Source organism: Coffea arabica, chromosome 10c (assembly GCF_036785885.1).
Source record: "Coffea arabica cultivar ET-39 chromosome 10c, Coffea Arabica ET-39 HiFi, whole genome shotgun sequence".
In the NCBI taxonomy this organism is placed as follows: Eukaryota; Viridiplantae; Streptophyta; class Magnoliopsida; order Gentianales; family Rubiaceae; genus Coffea; species Coffea arabica.
Window position 1 is genome coordinate 49,673,294 of NC_092329.1, and position 21,527 is coordinate 49,694,820.

At 32.4% G+C, this 21,527-nt stretch overlaps 1 protein-coding gene across 1 annotated transcript; it reads left to right on the forward strand.

Moving 5' to 3' along the window:
- Nucleotides 1-14,599: 14,599 nt before the first annotated feature.
- LOC113715130 (PLASTID TRANSCRIPTIONALLY ACTIVE protein 6, chloroplastic) lies at nucleotides 14,600-21,430 on the forward strand. Its single transcript, XM_027239327.2, has 7 exons — nucleotides 14,600-14,905; nucleotides 17,391-17,981; nucleotides 18,395-18,463; nucleotides 18,672-18,776; nucleotides 20,243-20,362; nucleotides 20,597-20,686; nucleotides 20,773-21,430. Exons 2-7 carry the CDS (start codon nucleotides 17,496-17,498, stop codon nucleotides 20,887-20,889), a joined length of 987 nt encoding a protein of 328 aa, XP_027095128.1. The 5' UTR covers nucleotides 14,600-14,905; nucleotides 17,391-17,495; the 3' UTR covers nucleotides 20,890-21,430.
- The last annotated feature ends 97 nt before the right edge of the window (nucleotides 21,431-21,527 follow it).

Below are 21,527 nucleotides of genomic sequence, written 5' to 3' on the forward strand. Positions count from 1 at the left end.
ATTCCTTCATGACTTACTACAAATGGATATATTTGAATTAGAAAGGGTGTACCTAATATTACATTTACCTCATTTGAAATACTAAATTGATATGTTAGTCATTTTACCCAATTCCAGACAAAAAGAATCCAAATATTATTAGTCATTCCAATTGTATCATAAAGAAAGTTTGTTCTCCTAATGAATGGACTTCTCTTTATTCCAAAAAATCCTTTTCAGTAAATTTTATTCCAGATGGATTTACATATCAAGATTACAAAATGGCATGGTATCGTGCTATCCTTTTTAGACCATTCAATCATTCCTGGTTCTTTACATTCAAAGAAAGTTGCAGTAAAGAAATTCCAATTTGGTTCAATCATTGGTGGAAATGGTTTGGACCTCAACCCGAAATTCTACCTCCAAATGTTCTCATGGGATTTCAAACCTATCTAAAAAGAGCAAAGGGGGAAGAGTACACAAGACCAATTTTATTTCATATAGAATTCAAAGTACCATGGATATTCTGTTGGAGTTTCAAAATTCATCAAGAACTAGAAAAGCCTCTTCCAATGTCTTTGGTAAGAGAATTCAAAATAAAATGGTGGACCGGATTCAATCAAGAGTTCGGTGATCAGACAAATGTGATAAGATTCCTGACTACTGGAGATAAATTAAAGTGGACAGCTACTACCACTACTCAAAAGGAGTCCTTTTCATAAGGTAATTCTATCATATGTAGTAACTATTACAGTAGAAGATTTCAAAGAAACATTTGTAGCTCTTATAGATAGTGGAGCTGATACAAGTTGTATTAAGGAAGGAATAATTCCCACTAAATATTGTGAAAGAACAAAAGAAAAACTAATGGCAGCAAATGGACAAGATTTAGAAGCAAAATATAAATTTACAAAAGGTTCAATATGTAATAATGAATATTGTATTAAACATAATTTCATAATTGTAAACAATATAAATCATGATGTAATATTAGGTACACCCTTTCTAATTCAAATATATCCATTTGTAGTAAGTCATGAAGGAATTTCAGTAAATATAATGGGAAAAATTATTACCTTCAAATTCTTAACTCCAATAAGACAGAAAGAACTACAAACCTTTTAGAATCAAAGATATGGATTCTTTTTGTAAAAATAATCAAATTCTACATACAATATCTCAACATATGGAAGTATTAAATACAAAAATTGATACTCTAAAGAAACCAGATTTAAAATTCCCAAATGATATATCAGCACCTCATTTTCAACCTAGAAGTTTGACAAGAGAAAAAGAGCAAGATTTAATACAAAATATTAATAGTCAAAAAATAAATACTACAAATAATTTACTAAATAAAATATCTAATGCATTACAAAATCTAACTACAGATTCTAAACCTTCAACTCCAAAAATAAACACATTGAATTCGAAAAACATACAAAGAATTTTGCAATAATATATAGAATATATTACAGACCTTTATCATCTCATTTAAATCCAAAATTTATAATGACTCCAACTCTGAAAGATGAAACAACTTTATTACAAGTAGATGCAGATAAACCTACAACATACACACTGTAGACACCAAATTTTGGTGTAATTTCATTTGCTGTTTATTTTTAATTTTTTCATTTTAGTTTTATTCGATTTTTAGTTTTAGTTTCTAGTTTTATTTTTATTTTTATTTTTATTTTTAAGCTGTTAGCATAGAATCTCTTGGAAAATAAATGAAAATGAGAAAGTGAAAAGAAAAGAGGAGAGAAAAGAAAAAAAAAAAGAAAATTGCCCACAAAATATGTTTTATGTCTTCTAAATTCAATCTTTTGGCATTTTGTTTATTTTTGTTAAGTTATTTTGAAAAAAAAAAAAGAAAAAAAAAAGAGAAAAACGATGAAAATAGGAAATGGAAAAGAAATGGAAATTGCACTTTATTGTTCTAGTTTATTTTTCATCAAATGTTAATTATTTTGTTTTGGTTATTTCTTTTTATTATTATCAATTTTGTTTGTTTCAAAAAAAAAATCAAAAAATCAAAAAATCAAAAAATCACAATTCTATTTCTGCCGAATCCATTTCCATTTTACATTCCAGCACCTTCCATCTCTATGCCGACTTATAACCACTAATGCACTCCACTATATCACACACTAGTATATCAACTACCATCCACCACAATATATTTTTTTTTTCAATGGCTTTTCAGCCGTGAGTGAGCAAGGCTTCCTGGGCCAACTTTAAAACAAAAACATCTCCAATTCTGCCGGATGACATCTGAGTCTCCACTCACACCCCATTTCCCTTCATTCGCGACTTGTTTCCCATTTGAGCAACTCCAACATTCCAGAACACCAGACCATTTCACTTCATCTCCTGCCTTGGTATCATCGAAGAGAGGAAATCAGAGAGAGAGAGTTGCAGGCGGCATTTCTGGATAGCCGAAAGGAAGAAAAGATTGCAGCTGCTAGTCGTGGGTTTTAGGCTTCAAGCTAAGGTAAATTCTGGACTTAGATGAATTGTTTATGGGTTGATGCAGCTGTCTATACGCATGCATGTGGGTTTGTGAGGTTAGATGAGGAATTGAGACTTAAGAAATCTGGTTTGGAAGAATTGGAGCTGCCGAAAGTTTGAGCTGGAATTTGTAACTCTAATTAGCTAATCTGTGATAATCTGAGCCTAGATGCACATTTAATCAACTAAAACCTGGATGATTAAGATTTGCATGAAGTTAGTTAACCTTGATTAAGTCAGAAAATTGAAAAGATACAAAATCAGGTTGCATGCAAGCCAACCGGGAGCAGGATTGTTTGAAATTCTGGTTGAGTAATGTTTTGATGTTGTCCGAATTTGCTTATGGACCAAAATTGATAGATAGTTTCTTATTTGATGTTGCATGTAAGCTACGTGGTCTGAATTTTGGTTGCAAGGCTGGAAATGTTAATGGAAGCTGAAGGATTGCTGAAACAATTTGTCCAGTTTAGCCGTTGAAGTTGTTTTGGAAATTGCATGGGTATTTTAGCATGAAATTTGCTGGAAAGTGGTTGATTTTCACTTGGTTAGGTGTTTGACTAATTAAAATTAGATGATTAAGCTTTGCAGGAAGTTTATTGGTCCGGCTAAGCAAGAAAAAAAAATGAAATAGTGAACGGCTACATGCAAGTTCATCCAAGGATGGCGAACAGAATTTCTGGATTTGTGGATGTTTATAGTTGCTGTCCGAACTTGATCTGAACTAGAAATGATAGTAATTTCATTAAGTAGCCTTGCATGTTAGTTTTGGGTACTTAACACAATGATTCAACCGAGGTAAATTCGGATTTAAGACCAACCAAGTGCTGGAAAATTTATGTGACTTGCCAAGGGAGTGAAACCAGAATTTGCAGTTGTTTCTGGAATTTTTCATTAGCAAATAATGCTTGGAAATGCATGAAAAATGTTGTTTTAAGTCTTGTATGACATTCAGTAGTAAACCATTTGAATTGTGGGCAGATTTGGCCAAAATTGTTGACACATAGCTGCGGCAATGTTGTAATTAGAAAATGCAGAAGTTTGCGACTTGTTTTCCTGATTTGTTTGGGTCAGAGTTTAGTGTGAATGTAGATCATTTCTGATGTATTTTGAAACTGAAAGTTTGTTGGAAACTCATGGTATGAATTGCTGAAGTCACCAAGTTATTTAAAAGTTCCTCCTTTCAAAAACACAGCAAGCAAAAGCTGCTGCATTTTTTCGGTCTTTTCCCTGCCGCATTTCCTTTCCTTTGGTTGCTGGTTAAGTTTTGCCCTTCAGTTTCATGTTTGATCTTGTGTTGGAGGGAATCAATGGAAGGTTGGGTGTTGAGTTTGAGTGTTTAAACATCTAAAATATTTGAGCTGGAAAGTGGATTTCAGATTGCCAAAGTATTCTACATGAATGTCTGTCCAGATTTTCTGTAATGCATTAGCTCCTTCATTGTTCTTGTTTGTTTGGAGTTGAGTTAAGCAGCTTGTTGTTTAGTTAGAGTTAAGATGATGGTTTGAGAAATATCTAATCAAAGCTTTGTATTTGAATTAAAAATCTGGTTTGCATGATGAAAAGAAATGCCGTGGCTGAAAAATTGTAGAATGCTGCAGAGAAAATTTTCCAGATTTGCATGCTCTCTTTCCTTGAATTGTTGTGTTTACACATAAGAGTTTTATGATTAAAAAGTGGAAAGAATGTTTGGTAATCTTGTCCAAACCTTTGTTGCCTAAGTTGTTCCTTGCGTTTGAACTGCATCAGAAACCCTGAAAGTTGCAATAAAAGAAAACGCAGCATAGCTTCAGCCGAGTTGCATGAGTTTTTGGGGGTGTTTTTCTGCCTTTTTTTGTTGCATGTTCAGCTGTGTTGTGTTAATCAAAGTGTTTAGTTGTTAAATGGTGATTGAGTGAGGGTCTTTGGTGGCTTTTGTTTGAAGTTTTCTATGAAACCTGCAGTTGAGAGTTTAAAGTTGCAAAAAGGAAAAATTCTGGATGAATGTTGCAGCAGAAAATTTGCTTCATCATTTTTGCAGGCTCTTTTTGTTTGATTGATTGTTTTGTTGCATTATAAAGTGGGTAGATCAAGTGGTGTTTTGTTATTTTGTGCGAACTGCATTTGTTTTGGTCTAAAAGCCTAAGGAAGTTCACAAATTATGAAGAAGTGCAGCTGGTTTGGCATTGCAGAAATTGTTTGTTGCAGAAATTCTTCTTCTACGTGATTTGCATGCATGGAACTTTCAAAAATTTGCACTTTGGCCCCCAAGTCTCTCCTTGTTCCACTAGAACCCAATCAATTAAATAATTTCATCAATTTGGTCCTTGGCAATTTTAATTTGTGCAACTTCATGGCTTGTTTTGTTTCAATTAACTACCATGTTTTGTCAATTGCACTTAAGTCATGACTTTAGGGGTTTCATGACCGAATGAGCTCGTGTTTGCCTATTTTTTTAATTTCCCTAAAATAAATTGGTTGTTTGACCTTTTCTTGGCTCTTGAGACCTTTGGAGTGCTTAAATGTTTCGATTGAATTCGAATGGTTGACTAAGGTTTGCAATTGGGTCTTTAATTGGTAATTGGGTCCTTGGTGGGTCCTTTTTCTGAAACTTATGCATTATTTGATTTCATTTAAATTGCAATTAGGAGAGATTTGGTGACTTTGTTATACTTTACTATTTGAGGTACCTTGACCTTTTTATTGTTTTGAAGCCATTTTTCTTTCATTTGGACACCATTCAAAGGGGCGGTATAATTTCTTTTATCCCTTTTGTTTCTCTCCTATGTGACCCAACGTGTTAAGTGAATTGCATGCCTACTTTGCTTTCCTAGTTTTTTCTCAATTCCTTTTACTTATGTCATTTACTTTCATTTTCATGAAGTTATTCTTTAATGGGGTATGTGTACACCTCTTGGCTTGTAATAGATAGAGCTTTGGCGAGCAATTTGGTCCATTTTCCCCTTCCCCTTTTGTTTTAATTAGTGAATGTAATAAGTTCATTAGTTTGGTTGCATGCCTATGTGTTACGTGTTACTTGCTTTATTAGGTTTTGCATCTAGTCGAGCATGTTAAGTGTTACGTGCTACGTGTTTATGGGCGTTTGGCATGTCTACTAGCTTTCTGTAGTGTAGATGAATGGAATGGATGAATGTACGTTTCCACTAGTCCAACGCTAGTCGGAATTCATAGAATGGGCTAGTCCAACGTTAGACCCTTAGGGATTTCCCCTCGTTAGTACATGTTTGTATGTTCATTACATGTCATGCATTCTTTTTAGTTTTGTCATTTTTTGCATGCCCCCGATTCCCTTTCCCCTCACTTTAGGACTTGCATCTCATGCTAGTTAGGGTACATTTGCCTGAAGAGTCCCCTTCTGATAAGGGAAACGAGCGAGTGTGGCTACTCGATAGCCTTAGCACGCTAGTTCCGCCTTCTAATCAAAGGGAAAATCGAAGTCGAAAAGTTAGAAGTCAACCCCCGTACCCGACTTGTTGCATTCCCCTAGGGTCATACTTTCATTTTTATCACTTCCATACTCTTTTAATCACATTTTTCTTACATTTCGCAATCCATATTTTTCACTACATCTTTATCATTTATTTACTTTACTTCACAAATGAAATTCAAGTTTCACTTATATATGTACTATTCTATCTTCATTCATTTGCACACACAAACACTTTGATTTTTCATACAAATTCACACATGCACTTTCTTTACACATTCGCACACAAACACTTTGTTTTTACATGAATCTTTTCATACACTTGCACACTTGCACTTGAGTCACCATTTGCATCAATCGACCTCTATGAGGTTTCCCTTTATTGGCCGCCACAATTCATGTGGTTTGGGACCAAAAACCTCACGAGAGACATCATAGAATTTAGGATTGCATTTCTCATTTATTAGTCTTTGTCCAAATTGTAAATACATACTTTGGGTAGGAAAAATTAGGAAAATAAGGGTTAAATCACGCAACTAGCCTTGGCTAGGTCGAAGGGGTGCCTTGGATTTTTATCCTTGCCTTCCCCTTCGTCAAATGTGACTCCCGAACCTTTTTCTTTGTTTGCGTGGACTAGGAGTCGTTCAAAAGGGTTTCTTACTTTTTTCCTTAAAAAATTCACTTTTTGGGTGACTTGGTACACCCTAACTCTATACCAAGTGGCGACTCCATTTTTCATATAAAAAACCCTTTTTGAACTATTTTTCTTGGGTCAAATCGTCGCATTTTCAAAAGTCCCATTTAGACCCATTTTTATTTTTATCAAAAAATTCACTTTTTCCAAACCAATAAAATCACAAAAACAAGTATTTTATTTTTTCCAAAAAAGTGGGGCGTGACACACACCAAAAAGATTAAAATGGAACGAAATAACTATACCAAGTGAATTTGAAATTAAAAATCCACAAATAGCTAGAAACATAGAACAAACTACTGCAGAAGATATTATAGAAAAAGCAGATGGAAGTACACTCATAAGATTCACCTCATTAAGAGAAAGACCAGATATTCTGCTATTCATGGTTACCAGCTTTTCTAGTTATTTGGTCAGATAATTAAATATACAAGGAAATGGTCTATTAGCATTTATCTAATATTACATTTGAGGGTTGCAATACTAACATGATATTGTAATAAAATATTTAGTCTATTTAGTCTATTTAATCTAATAGGAATCTTATGCCACATTCAAATAGTCTATTTTAATTTCTATTTTATTAAAATCCATAGTTTTATGTATATCTAAATTTCAAGATGGTTTATATAATAAGAAATTCTTGATTAGAATAGATTGTAAATCTGCAAAAGAAATTTTACAAAAAGATGTTCAAAATATAGTTTCAAAACAAATATTTGCAAGATGGCAGGCTATTTTATCTGTATTTGATTTCGAGATTGAATTTATCAAAGGAGAAAATAATTCTTTACCAGATTTTCTTACTAGAGAATTTCTACAAGGACATAGATCCAGCAATGATAGCTCAAAGAAATGCTCGTGAATATTCAAATTATTTGAGATCACAACGAGATTCTCCAAAGCTTCAGAACAAAGAAAAAATGATTCAATCCAGAGGATATGTATATTCCATTCAGACCCAGAATGGAAGACAAGTTATTCCAGCCTACCAAATTCCTAAATACGATGAAATTTATGTTCAAAAATAATTCCTTTGTATCGGGCAAAAATCATACAAGCAGTTTTAGAATTCCTTTGTAAAATCCTCTCAATCACTCTTACCTACTCCCAACTACTTTCAATCCCTCTTTTCAAACTCTTGTACACAATTGTCAAATATAAAGTCAAGGTTGAAGACTTATATTCTACAAAGCTTTCGTTAGCAACTCAAAGTTATTTGTAAGTCCTAATCTTTATGCTTATTGCAATCAAAGTCCATACTGACTTCATGCTTGTATATAAATATTATTCAAGTCTAGCAATTATTCAAGTCTAGCAAGTATTCATGCTTGAATACTAAAATATTTCCCATTTAATTATTCAAGAAGATAATTAAGCTTTTTAATCTTTCCAAATATTCTTTTTTAGCTATTGGATCGTCAATTTTTTCTATTATATCTAATAGGAATTCTTTGTCTTCTTTTTTAGTTATAACATTTATATATTTTGGATTACAATTACAATCTCCTTCACTATCTGAACTAGTAATATCATCATAATAGTCTTCTTCTGAACTTTTATCCTTTTCATTTATTAACAAATTTATTAGTTTATTTTTAATTTCTTCTTCGTTTGAACAAATTTCAGTTATTTTTTCTTTTAATCTACATTTGTTGGCTATTTATATTGCAAACCTCATTTGAAATACTTTTTTATCAGAACCATTGCAACCCTCAAACGGCCCTCTGTTTGGATTGCTATTTTATGGAATTTTTATTTAAAAAAATATAATATAGTGATTTGACGTATATAAGGTAAAAAAAAAAAGATTGAAAAATGTGTTTACGAAAACGTAAAAATGTGTTCAAGGGCAAATATTGGGTCAGTTGTAGCTTGAGGGGAATTTTGCCAATCTAGTCTCTGAATATTTTGACTAAAACTAATTTCGTTCTTGATAAATTGTTTTAACCAATTTAGTCCTTGAATAAGTTTCTTACATCCAATGTAGGACTTTTCACTACATTTTACTCAATCCACATGGACCTATTGGGGCATAATCATCACACTAGCCTAATCTTTTGCAATTAATCAGCGAAACAGATTAGTAAGATCATTAAAATAAAGGGGTAAGCATCTAGTTTTTGAAGACATTGGGGCTCCTCACAATTTCTCAATTCTCTTTGTGAAGAAGCTCCAATAAGATGCATCCGCGAAGAAACTACCTCAATGATGCATCAAGTTCGAGCAGCTGCCAATAATCAAATCATGAGAATGAAGAAAGTGGAAAATTATCAGAGGTGAAGAGAGGGAAGGTAGATCACTACAATGGAGATGAGGTTGCGTTTTGTGATTGTAATGAATCGTGTCAAATCGCTACTACATGGACATTGTCGAATCTTGGAAGAAGATTCCATGGTTGCAAGAATTATGGGGTATTTTTTTATTTTGTCAATAAATGTGAGGGGAGTTTTTTTGGCAATATAATTGGATATGGGTATTTAGTAGTAATTTCTAATTTAGTTCCATTTGCAATAATAAGCAATCTAATTTCTACATCTAATAGGGGTATTAATATTGATTACAACCGCCGAAGGCTTGCAAGTGCTTTTTGTGGTTTGATCCACCAATGTCGAAGATGACGAAAAATATGACGGCAAAATTCTTGAAGGAACCAAGGAAAGCCAAACAAGAGAACCAATTCATAAAAAATTGAACTTGCAAGGTTGGAAGAAGAGAACAAGATGATGAAGGCTGAAATTCAAAAGCTAAAAGATAAGAGCAAATTGATAGTTTTGTTGTCATTTGTTGTGGTTGTTTGTTAACTACTGTGCTTGTTGGCAACGACAAAAGAGGACATGCTGTCTTGGACTTAGGGCTCCAAATGTTAGTTTAGATGAATTAGGGAAGGCTATGTAGTTAGATTTAGCCTTTTGTCCACGAAACTTGCAAAGTTGCTGTGATTGGCCTTAATTTTTTTGGTTATAGTGTGGTTGTAAGGCATTGTAAACCATTTGATGTAGCAATTGTCTAAGTAATATATGCAATGGTTTGACAAATTGAGAAATCTGGATATATGCAAAGGCTATGGCAACTTGGTGTCTAAAAAATATTTGACAGAATTTCACCTTAAAATTTGATATTCCGTTAACATAACTAAACCAAGTAACACTCGACAAATGTCTAGCCAAAAAAAGACAATAGGAAGTTTTCATATAACCAACATGTTCTAGTCGTCCAAAGAGATCAATGCCAAGCTTTTAGTTCATGTCTAGCCAACAAATACAAGCCAAGGTAACATAGGCAGACTTTTACAAAACAGTGACCCGGTTCATTCTCTATGCTTCCCCTACAAGATCAGTACACTATAATTACAATTGCAAGATCTATATTAAGAAAACTTCATTCCCTAAATTCTTTGCTTTCATGAATATCTTGTAGACCTGTAGTACGGTGATGTGTACACTAAGTTCCAAATGCACCTTCTCCTTAAATTCCTTAACAGTCACTTTCTTATTCAACATTAAAAATTTTGCATACTTTCTAGTTAGAAAATCTGAAGTGGCTCTTTCGTGGTAAAATGTCCGGCCATAAGTGCTCAGGTCCCACAGTTTTCATCGCAAGGTAGTCATCACTTGATTCAATCTTAAACAGCATCCATTCACAAACTTCTGCCTTGCATTTAACTCTCATCCATGTGGCATCTTATTTTTCCTACTAAATATCTTTGCCCCACTTGACTATGTAGTTGTCCATTGCTAAATTGAACAACTTTTTATCATCAAAGACTTGTCCAACATGGAATTTAGGATCTTCCATGTTAACTTCAGGCCTGAACCTTACTAGACTAGGCTTCTTAGGCTTCCTTTTCTTTCTACTGTCTTCATTTGAGGAAGAGTGGTCACTGTTCAACTCATCTAAGCCAAGTGATTCAAATTCTTCATGGATCGGAATATGATCTCCTTCATCCAAGTGCAGGTCCTTAAAACTAGTAGGTTTGGCCCTAGGTTTTTTCTTCTTAGCTACAGGTGTTGGAATTTTATGGTTTTTACCCTTCTTGCCCCTATTTTTCCCTCTACCACTAGGTTGAATCTTCCAATTCAACCCCCTAACTCTTGCTCAGGAGGAGCAATGCCACTATAGAATATCATATCTTCATCATCATGACTAAAATCGTAATCACTGTGGTGGATGTTTTCACCAAGGGATGAATCCGAATGGGCAGCATCATTGGGCCTGTTTGGAACCTGAGTTTTTTGGGAGTTTGTCTAAAACTTTACTGTAGTGCACTGTAGAAGTTTTTGAAAAAATTTTGTAGAAATTTTTGTAAGGTGAAAAATTTTTGTGTAGAAGTTTTTGAAATGTTACTGTAGACGTTTTTTGGATTATTTTTAGAGGTATTTTTAAAACACATTTTTGAGTATTTTATAATTTATAATTTTTATATTTTTAAACATTTATGCATTTACAATACATTTATAAATATTTATAAATATTTAGAAATAAATATATTTATATATTTATATAAAAATATATAAATGTATTATATTATATATAATACGTAATATACATATATTTATAAATGTATAATTAATATAAATGTATAAATTATAAATGAATATTATATAAATGTATAAATTATAATTTATAAATGTATATGATGATTATGTAAAAATGTATTAATATAATTAATATAAATATATAAATGTATTAATATTATGTATAAATGTATAATTAATATTGTTTATAATTTATAATTTATATTGTTTAAATATTTATATGCATTTATGCATTTATAATACATTTATAAATATTTATAAATAAATATATTTATATAAAAATATATAAATTTATTATATTATATATAATACATAATATACATATATTTATAAATGTATAAATGTATAATTAATATAAATGTATATATTATAAATGAATATTATATAAATGTATAAATTATAATTTATAAATATATATGATGATTATGTATAACTGTAATATAATTAATATAAATGTATTAATGTATTAATATTATGTATAAATGTATAATTAATATTGTTTATAATTTATAATTTTTATTGTTTAAATATTTATATATATTTATGCATTTATAATACATTTATAAATAAATATATTTATATAGTTATATAAAAATATATAAATGTATTATATTATATATAATACATAATACAAATATATTTACAAATGTAATAATTGTGTATTATTATAAATGAATATTATATAAATATATAAATTAATATATTATAAATATATAAATATATATAAATGTATTAATATAATTAATATAAATGTATAAATGTATTAGTATTATGTATAAATGTATAATTAATATTGTGTGTTAATATTATGTATAAATGTATTAATATAAATGTATAAATATATTAGTATTATGTATAAATATATAATTAATATTGTGTGTTAATATTATGTATAAATGTATTATGTTATACATAATACATAATATAATTGTATATAAATATACATAAATATATATACATAAATGTGCAATATATATAATATGTATTATATATATTAAATATATAATATATAATATATATAAATTTATAATTACATATTTATATTAATATTAATTTATATGGTATATAATATTTATATAAATATATTTTAAATAAAATAAAATATTTATAATATGTTTAAATAAATATATAATATATATAATAAATATTTTAGGGTGAAGGACTCAAAAATTCAAAAAAAATTTTTGAGGTTACCGGCGCCGGGAGAGGTGGTGGAGGCGGTGTCTAATGTGGTGGGTTGGGTGAGGGAGGAAGAAAAGTTTTTGAGAAATTTTTTGTGTATAGGGGCTTGTTTGGCACTCTAGTTTTTTACCAAGTTTTTTAGCTACTAGTTTTTTAACAACTTTTGCTACAGGAAGCTCAAAAAACTTTTCAAAGTTTTTTACCTACACACTTCAAAAATTATACACAAAAAATTTCTCAAAAAATTTTCTTCCTCCCTCACCCAACCCACCACACCAGACACCGCCTCCACCACCTCTCCTAGAGCCGATCACCTATTCCGGCGCCGCCGGCAACCTCAAAATTTTTTTTTGAATTTTTGAGTCCCTCACCCTCAAAAATTTATTATATATATTATATATTTATAATATTATATATTTATATATATATTTAAACATATTATAAATATTTTATTTTATTTAAAATATATTTTTATACATTTATATAAATATTATATACCATATAAATTAATATTAATATAAATATGTAATTATACATTTATATAAATATTATATATTATATATTTAATATATATAATACATATTATATATATTACACATTTATGTATATATATTTATGTATATTTATATACAATTATATTATGTATTATGTATAACATAATACATTTATACATAATATTAACACACAATATTAATTATACATTTATACATAATACTAATATATTTATACATTTATATTAATTATATTAATACATTTATACATAATATTATATATTTATACATTTATAACATATTAATTTATATATTTATATAATATTCATTTATAATAATATACAATTATTACATTTGTAAATATATTTATATTATGTATTATATATAATATAATACATTTATATATTTTTATATAACTATATAAATATATTTATTTATAAATGTATTATAAATGCATAAATATATATAAATATTTAAACAATAAAAATTATAACTTATAAACAATATTAATTATACATTTATACATAATATTAATACATTTATACATTTATATTAATTATATTAATACAGTTATACATAATCATCATATACATTTATAAATTATAATTTATACATTTATATAATATTCATTTATAATATATACATTTATATTAATTATACATTTATACATTTATAAATATATGTATATTATGTGTTATATATAATATAATACATTTATATATTTTTATATAAATATATAAATATATTTATTTATAAATATTTATAAATGCATATAAATATTTAAACAATAAAAATTATAAATTATAAACAATATTAATTATACATTTATACATAATATTAATACATTTATACATTTATATTAATTATATTAATACATTTATACATAATCATCATATACATTTATAAATTATAATTTATACATTTATATAATATTCATTTATAATTTATCCATTTATATTAATTATACATTTATACATTTATATTTATTTCTAAATATTTATAAATGCATAAATGTTTAAGAATATAAAAGTATAAAAATTATAAATTATAAAATACTCAAAAATATGTTTTAAAAATACCTCTAAAAATAATCCAAAAAACGTCTACAGTAACATTTCAAAAACTTCTACAAAAAAGTTTTTCACCTTACAAACACTTCTACAAAATTTTTTCAAAAACTTCTACAGTGCACTACAGTAAAGTTTTAGACAAACTCCCAAAAAACTCAGGTTCCAAACAGGCCCTAGATTTTTGAAGTGTGTAGGTAAAAAACTTTGAAAAGTTTTTTGGGGGTTCCTGTAGCAAAAGTTGTTAAAAAACTAGTAGCTAAAAAACTTGGTAAAAAACTAGGGTGCCAAACAGACCCATTATCATTAGAGTTGTTGGTGAGCCGAGTAGCTCGCGAGTAGTTCGATCAACAACTCGACTCGAACTCGGGTTGACCGAGTTCGAGTCGAGTTTCGAGTAACTCGACTCCAAATCAAGTCGAGTATCAAGCTCCATTTTCCGAGCTCGTGGCTCGTCGAGTAGCTCGACGAGCCAGAGTTAATTAAATAAAATATTTATAATTTAAATAATATATATTTATTATAATTATAAAATGACTATTATGGATATAAGTTATATGAAATTTACAATATTACCTTCTTTATAATAAAATCCTATAATGGCAAAAAAGTAATAACATAATTGTAAAAAACACTAAAAAGAAAAAATGTCTAAAAAAAAAAAGGAAGAAAAGACTTTCTTCCTTCTCTGTGCCGACTGTGCGACTTTCTTCTCTGTTCGAAGCCTAGCAAAAAAATTCACTTTACCAATCTACACCCTCACTCCGTTCGTCGCCGACGCCGTTGCTCGCCGCATCTGTGAGACTCCATCGCCATCGCCATCGCCTTAACAAGTCCCAAGTCCCAAATCGAAGCTGCTCTCTGCCTCTCCTGCCTCCGCCAGTCCGCCGCGCTGTACGTCTCCTGTCGGCTGTGTCCTGCCGTGCTGGTTCATCGCTGCCGAGTGTCGAAGACGAAGCACCAAGATCTCACTAGTTCATCGCTGGTTCATCACTGCTCATCTCTGGCTCACTTAGGTAAGTGCTCCTCTGTTTTTGGCTCTGTGTCTCTGGCATTAAAATGGGCCAAGATCGACTAGGAAACTTGTTATCCTGAATTGATAAGGGGACGAAATCTGAGCTTCCAATTGCAAACTCTAACTGTTGTAGTAGTTTAGATTAGGTGTGATATAACATAAGCTTTGTATTTTATACACAAGAAGCTCTCTCCAGTTGTGCAGCCTTTAAAAGTTAAGGCCTTGGTGAAAAATTCCACCTTTTACCCGTTAGAAAGATTGGCCTCATGCTTTTGAATATACATGCCGCATACGTTGATTGAGCTGAATGTCTTGGTTTCTGATCATTTTTGGGCTAGTTATTGCTTTAATTTGAGTGAGAATCCGGCAAAATTTTAATGCCCATTTACTGTTCGACAAAATGCTTGATTGAAAGTTTTAGTTGAAGGGTGATTGGTCTGCATTTTTGCACATGAAAAATACTGGCCAAGTCGGCCAGTTCACTTCCTCGCATCTAAGAATTTTTGGTGTGTTGATGTCTTACATTTTTCTGCTCCTTATGCTTCCGGTCGAGTGAATTCGAATTGATGTTATGAGAGGGAGTGTTGTGAGTCTCATTGTTTGTTGGAATGGTTAGAAATTGAAGCCAGATTTCTGGTTGCTGAATGGTAATTGATATTTGCTCGTTGGAGAAGATGATCACTTGTCCAAAATTGCAATTTCAGTCCCTCCGTTTTCTTTTTGTTTAGTGATTTGGTCCTGTCTTTTCCTGAGCTTCATATTTGCCTCCAACACCATCACAAGTCCCTTAATTAGGTCCCTGCTTTGTTGCATTTTCGTCAAATCGAGTCAAAAAGCTTGATAAGACTCGACTTGATAAGGCTCGATTAAAGATCGAGCCTTATCGAGTCGAGTCTCGAGCCTAAGGAAATTCTTCGAGTCGATCTTCGAGTATCGATTTTCGGGCTCGATCGAGCTCGAGTCGAGCTCGAGTTTCTGTGTGTATGAGTCGAGTCGAGCTCGAGTATAGTGATACTCGAGCTCGACTCGGCTCGATTACATTTATCATCATTTCCTCTGTGTTCAGCAGCCTCTGTTTTTCCATTTTTGGACTTTACATGCTCCATCATTTACTCCACATAAATTGGTATGTTTTTGAGGTCAACTAGTTCAACATCATCAAAGGTTATATCCACATGTAAACCATCTTCTTCTTGTTGAATCTTCTCAGCAATTACTGCGCTTGGACCAGTGTTGCTATTAATATCTCTTATGTGGAATTCATGGACACCATACACATCAGTTTCTGCATATTTTTTACCAATGCAAACAGGATCCTCACCATCTATTAGCCAAAGCTTGAGCACATTAGTTTCACAGGGGATTCTATACATCATCTTTGAATCATTCGAACAGCCCACAAGAGTGCAGAAGTCATGCAAAATTGATGTACTAACTCTCATTGGATTAACTCCTTCAAATGTTTCTATGCAACCCCCTACATATGTCTCTTATGGATCTTTAATATATACACCGCCATAATGCACTGTCAAAGTAAAATAGTCCACATGTTAACTTGCTTTTTTATTTCCAACAAAAAACAAAACACAAAAATTCCTTCATTCTTTAGAAATAAAGAACCTTGGTCCCAACTATGTGTAACTTTTCATGAACATGAAAGTTACGACACACTATAATTTAAAGGCAAAGGGACCGCATCACAGCTCACAAAACAAACAAAAGTTACTTTAAAAACATATTAAAAAATACCAAATTTCGCCGACACAGTCACAAACATACAATTTTATTTAATAATTATCAAAATTTCACCATCACAAATCATAAGCAAACAAAGTAAAATTTCAGAAGTATACCATAACCAAAGTAAATACTTTCTTTTCCATGTGGAAATCTATATGTAATTTAACAAAAAATTTCACCATTTCCGAATCCGTTCATGCCCCACCACAACTATACGATACTGGAAAATTAAACCCCCTCCCTCAAATCCTTCCATTATATATTATTTCACCAATTCAACACACTAGTGGCACTAAAATCGACCAACTAATACATACGGGTAGAGAGAGTTAGATTTGAAATTACGGCTTACTTGATCTTGTTGATGACTTTGATTGATTTTTGCCATCCTTGTCACCATCGCCAATGTCCACTGCAGAACTTGCGATGTTCTCGATTCGATTCTAGCCTCCATTGTGATTTTATCGAAACCCTAGTTCGTCCCCCAATTTCTCCCAATTACATTCTATTTTTTTTAGATTAATCCCATGGGTGAGGTGTTCGTTGATTAATTGCAAAAGATTAGACTAGTGTGATGATTATGCCCCTGTAGGTCCACATCAGTGAAAAATCCTACGTTGGATGTAAGAAACTTCTTCACCAACTAAATTGGTTAAAATAATTTATCAAGGACAAAATTAATTTTAATGAAAATGTTTGGAAACCAAATTGGCGAAATTCCCTAACTTTAGTTATTGCGTCAGCAGCATCCAATCCCGCCCAAAATGAAACATTATCCCCTCTGAGACAGCACACAATTGACACAAATATCCCAAACAAAAATCATTCCCTTTCCCTCTCCCAAAACCACCATGATCACCACGCAACTCCTCCTCGCACCACCGCCACGGCCACTGCTCCCCATTTTCTCTCCTAAACCGTCACTACCCCCAATCACCACCTCAGTTAAGTCCCCCACTATTCACCTGCCAATTACAAAGCCCATAATCTCCAGCAGACGAGACTTTCGGGTCTGGGCCGACGACGGAGACGGGGACAGCGGCAGCCCCGACGACTACGACATGGACGACGAAGAAGCCGAGGAAGTAGACAACAAGAAAGACTTCGACGTTGACTACGACACCACCACCGCCATTTCCGCAGCCGCGGCCGGAGGAGAGGATGACATTCTGATAGTTCAGAGCAAGAGCTTTATTTCTACTCAGGGTTGGGATTCCGAGAAGATTGTGGAATATAGGATTAATGAAGAGGAGTTTCATAAAATTTGTTTGCTCGACTGTGATTTCTTTATTCGGAAACCTCCTGACCTCGACGACGACGTTTACGACTTCCGGGAGGTAGGAGAGTTTTCTCTTTCAGCATTGTTCACTCTTCTAGGGTAGTGGTACCTTTTGGCTACATTGTGTTGTACATTATGCTGCAAAGTTGTACCCTGTGAATTTTTTTTGGGCTGAATAGTAGTAAGGTACCTTCTGGCTTAAATATTGCATAGTATGTTGTAAAAGTTTTAGCACGTTGTGATGTAGATTCTGTTGTACATTATTCTGTAACAGTTGTATTATGTGATTTCTTTGTTGATATTGCCCATGGGCGTTGTTAGTTTCAGTGTGAGCTTCTTAGTGCTAAAAAAATAAGGGACGAAAATCATTTTTCCAAAGTGTTGTACGCTTTGCAGTAAAGATTGTAGATTTCTTTCTTGACTAATGAGTATGGTTAAAGGATGTATGAGGTTTCATTTTGCAATGTGCAGATGTATGTCACGCCTCCTGACACAGATGTATATGCGATCCCAAAGGTTCTTGCTCCAATGCCTCAAAAGGTATGCAATGGTTTTCAGGATCTTTTATGTGTACGTAGACAATGTACTATAGGTTGTATGCTTATTCCACCTTTGGTACAATATGGTAATGATAGATTTGAGGATCTTCAGCTTTTAATGTAGAATATGATCATATTAGTTACTTTTGTATAGCCATGCCAAAATTTGATTGATTTGCTCACTTCAATGGTTTCTCTTTGTTTTGTAGTACATTCGATGTGCACAGACTGATTATGGATGCTACAATGTAACAGAGCCACCTATTGATGCACCCAGAGATCCCATGTATAAATCCGAGAGGGAGGTCTTGAAGGTATGTGTGGGATACAGTTTGCATTATGCAGCTTTTCCTGTAGATTTTGATGCAGCTTTGCTTCCAAACTTTATCAAAAATTTGAATTTTGTATAGTTCGATATTTCCATTTTGTTAGGCAGTGAGTAGTATTTGAGTTTGTGCGAGGCCCAAATTGTTTAAGAGTGGCAGAGAACATTTATGTAAATATTGCTTATTTCTGTAGTATTTTTCTGTGCTTATCAATTGTTATTGCCCTTTTTAGAGGATACTTTCTATCGTTGTTGATGTCAGTATATTTGAGTTTGTGCGAGGCCCAAATTGTTTAAGAGTGGCAGAGAACATTTATGTAAAAATTGCTTATTTCTGTAGTATTTTTCTGTGCTTATCAATTGTTATTCCCCTTTTTAGAGGATACTTTCTATCGTTGTTGATGTCAGTTGATGATCAACAAATGTGGTACTAGGTGTATAGTTTTGTAGCTCAGTTCTAGGTTTTGAGGCCATTAGACCTTCAATTGTAGCTCATGAAGGGTAAGCCAAAGTTGTTGGAAAGAAAGAGCTCATGATGTGTCGAGTTCTCGTAAAATGCAAAGAACTTGGTAGTGCCATAACTAGGAATACATGTGAAGTTCTTGCTCCTAAAATTCTACTCTGTTGGAAGCTCTCATTAATATATTTAAGCCAACATTTCTGAGCAAACTAGGGAAGGAAGTTGTAATTCGAAGTCCAGAAATGTGGAGGTACTGCAGTATCCTAGCCTGGACCTAAAGTGTTGCTTTAGTCTGTGTACACAGTAATTTCGTTTTCAACTAAAAGTCATCCCGTGTCAATTCTCATCAAGTTGGAAAAATCATCCTCAAACTCAAATTTGATATGGGGATCAATAGGATTTCCAAATAAGCTGTTCCATATTCTCCTTTGTTTATCTTTGCTTCTGTTTCTTGATCCTTCACCACGAAACTTGACTTGTAAAGATATCCTAGAGTGTGCCTAACCTAAATTGGTTGAAATGTTATTTGCGGATTTCTACCTGCTGGTACGCTAAAAATATTATCTGATTTATTGATATAAACATCTACGTCATATTGTTGTTTCCTTAATAAGCCACCATTTTGCTTTGCTTGTTTCGCTTCAATGTATTATCTCCTTTAGAATTTTTAGTGAAAGATATGCACTTGTCTCTCTCAATTTGTTTTTGTCTATGGAATTGTTGGTTAAATAAATCTGTCTTTCTATTTCCTATATTTGACCAATTCTTTTGGTTTATTGTGCAGTTAAGTAAATGTTATTCCCTGTCAACTCTGAAGGGTTGTTTGAGCAATTTTGAATACAAAATCATCAAAACTACCCCTTTTTTTGTTTTCCTATTATTTTGTATTTTACAACCTATTTAAACAAGTCTGGTGTTCCTTTTATGCTGTGACAAGGTTGAGCCATGATTAAAATATCTTCCTTCCTGAATAGCATGATTGTGTTTTATTGCAGATTTTCCTGACGAAGCATTATAGAAACCGCAGATCTGGTGATCCTGATTTCATGCTTGATTTTGAGGAGATTTATGTAATTGATTCAAAGACAAAATCAATAACAAGAGCTAAAGTTGTGGTAAGGAATCGTATGGGCTTTGAACTAATGGTTTAAGTCTTGCTTTTGAGTTTACCTTCTCAGAATGCCTTCATCGAAATTCTGTGCTTCTTAGGCTGGAGTATGAAGACAAATTTTTACACTAAAGCTTATACTATTGTACTGGTAAAAAAGGGATGTCCGGTACAATAGGTGCTTTGTCCTGACATATAGGCTTGACAAATCAACATAATATGGTTTTTTCCTCCGGACTAGGTGACTGTACCAGACGGGAAAAACAGGGACAGGAGGAATGATCTGCTTGTTATACGTGACAATGGAAATTCCTTCAGAATAATTCCTCCGGTAACTGTTCTTTTTATCTCGGATTTATACTTATTTATGGTGGCTTTTACTTCAGCTGCTAGACTTACATATCTTGTTTGTCCTAGAATGAAAGAGATACTCCAACAGATGTGATAGAGAAGGAAGAATGGAGCAAAACTAGGCAAGACATGGAAAGACACCTGAGTAAGCTGAGAGATTTCAGTGTGTCAAATTGGTTCTAGCCAACTAGTATTGTGATTAAGAAAGTTCTGGGCGTTGCTTTCCAATGAATGTCGTGCTGCCAATTGGAACTGTTCAGAGTATGATCCATAATCGTGAACATTTCCGTACACGGCCAGCAGCTACCCGTGACCTTATCTAGGACGCATTGCAAACCCCAAAGAGCTGCTGCTCTAAGGATGATCATACTTGTTAGCTTCAATGTATTGCCAGCGGTGACAAGTCGGCTCGTCACTTCGCATTCACCAAGTGGAAGAAACTTGTTAGTTTAATTCACCTGTTTCTTCTGTAGCTTTCTTGTGTAGCTGCATGCCTATTTCCCAGGAACTTGGAAGCTTTGGTAGAAGTTTTATGCAGCAAAATCAGCACTAGTAGGCGCAGAAAGGTTGTTTAGCCCATGAAAATATGCTTATACAGTGTTCTTCTTGTAAGGCAATCATGTGAGTCATGCCTGCAATGGATTTCTACCATGATGCTATCGATTGTGCCTTAATATAAGAGTCTTGTGCATCGTTGGGTGCTTGACGCCCCACCCCTTTCTCATCCCTGTGTTATGATCCTGCTCATTTGCATTCATGAAAGGGTACATAGTTTCGGTCCACTTAGCAAAAGGAGAAAACATAGAGAAAATGAAAATGGT

Coding starts and splice junctions, on each gene's coding strand:
- LOC113715130 (XM_027239327.2), top strand. CDS start 17,496: ATGATCACCACGCAACTCCTCCTCGCACCACCGCCACGGCCACTGCTC. Junction 18,777..20,242: donor CCGAGAGGGAGGTCTTGAAG/GTATGTGTGGGA, acceptor GTTTTATTGCAG/ATTTTCCTGACGAAGCATTA. Junction 20,363..20,596: donor TAACAAGAGCTAAAGTTGTG/GTAAGGAATCGT, acceptor CCTCCGGACTAG/GTGACTGTACCAGACGGGAA.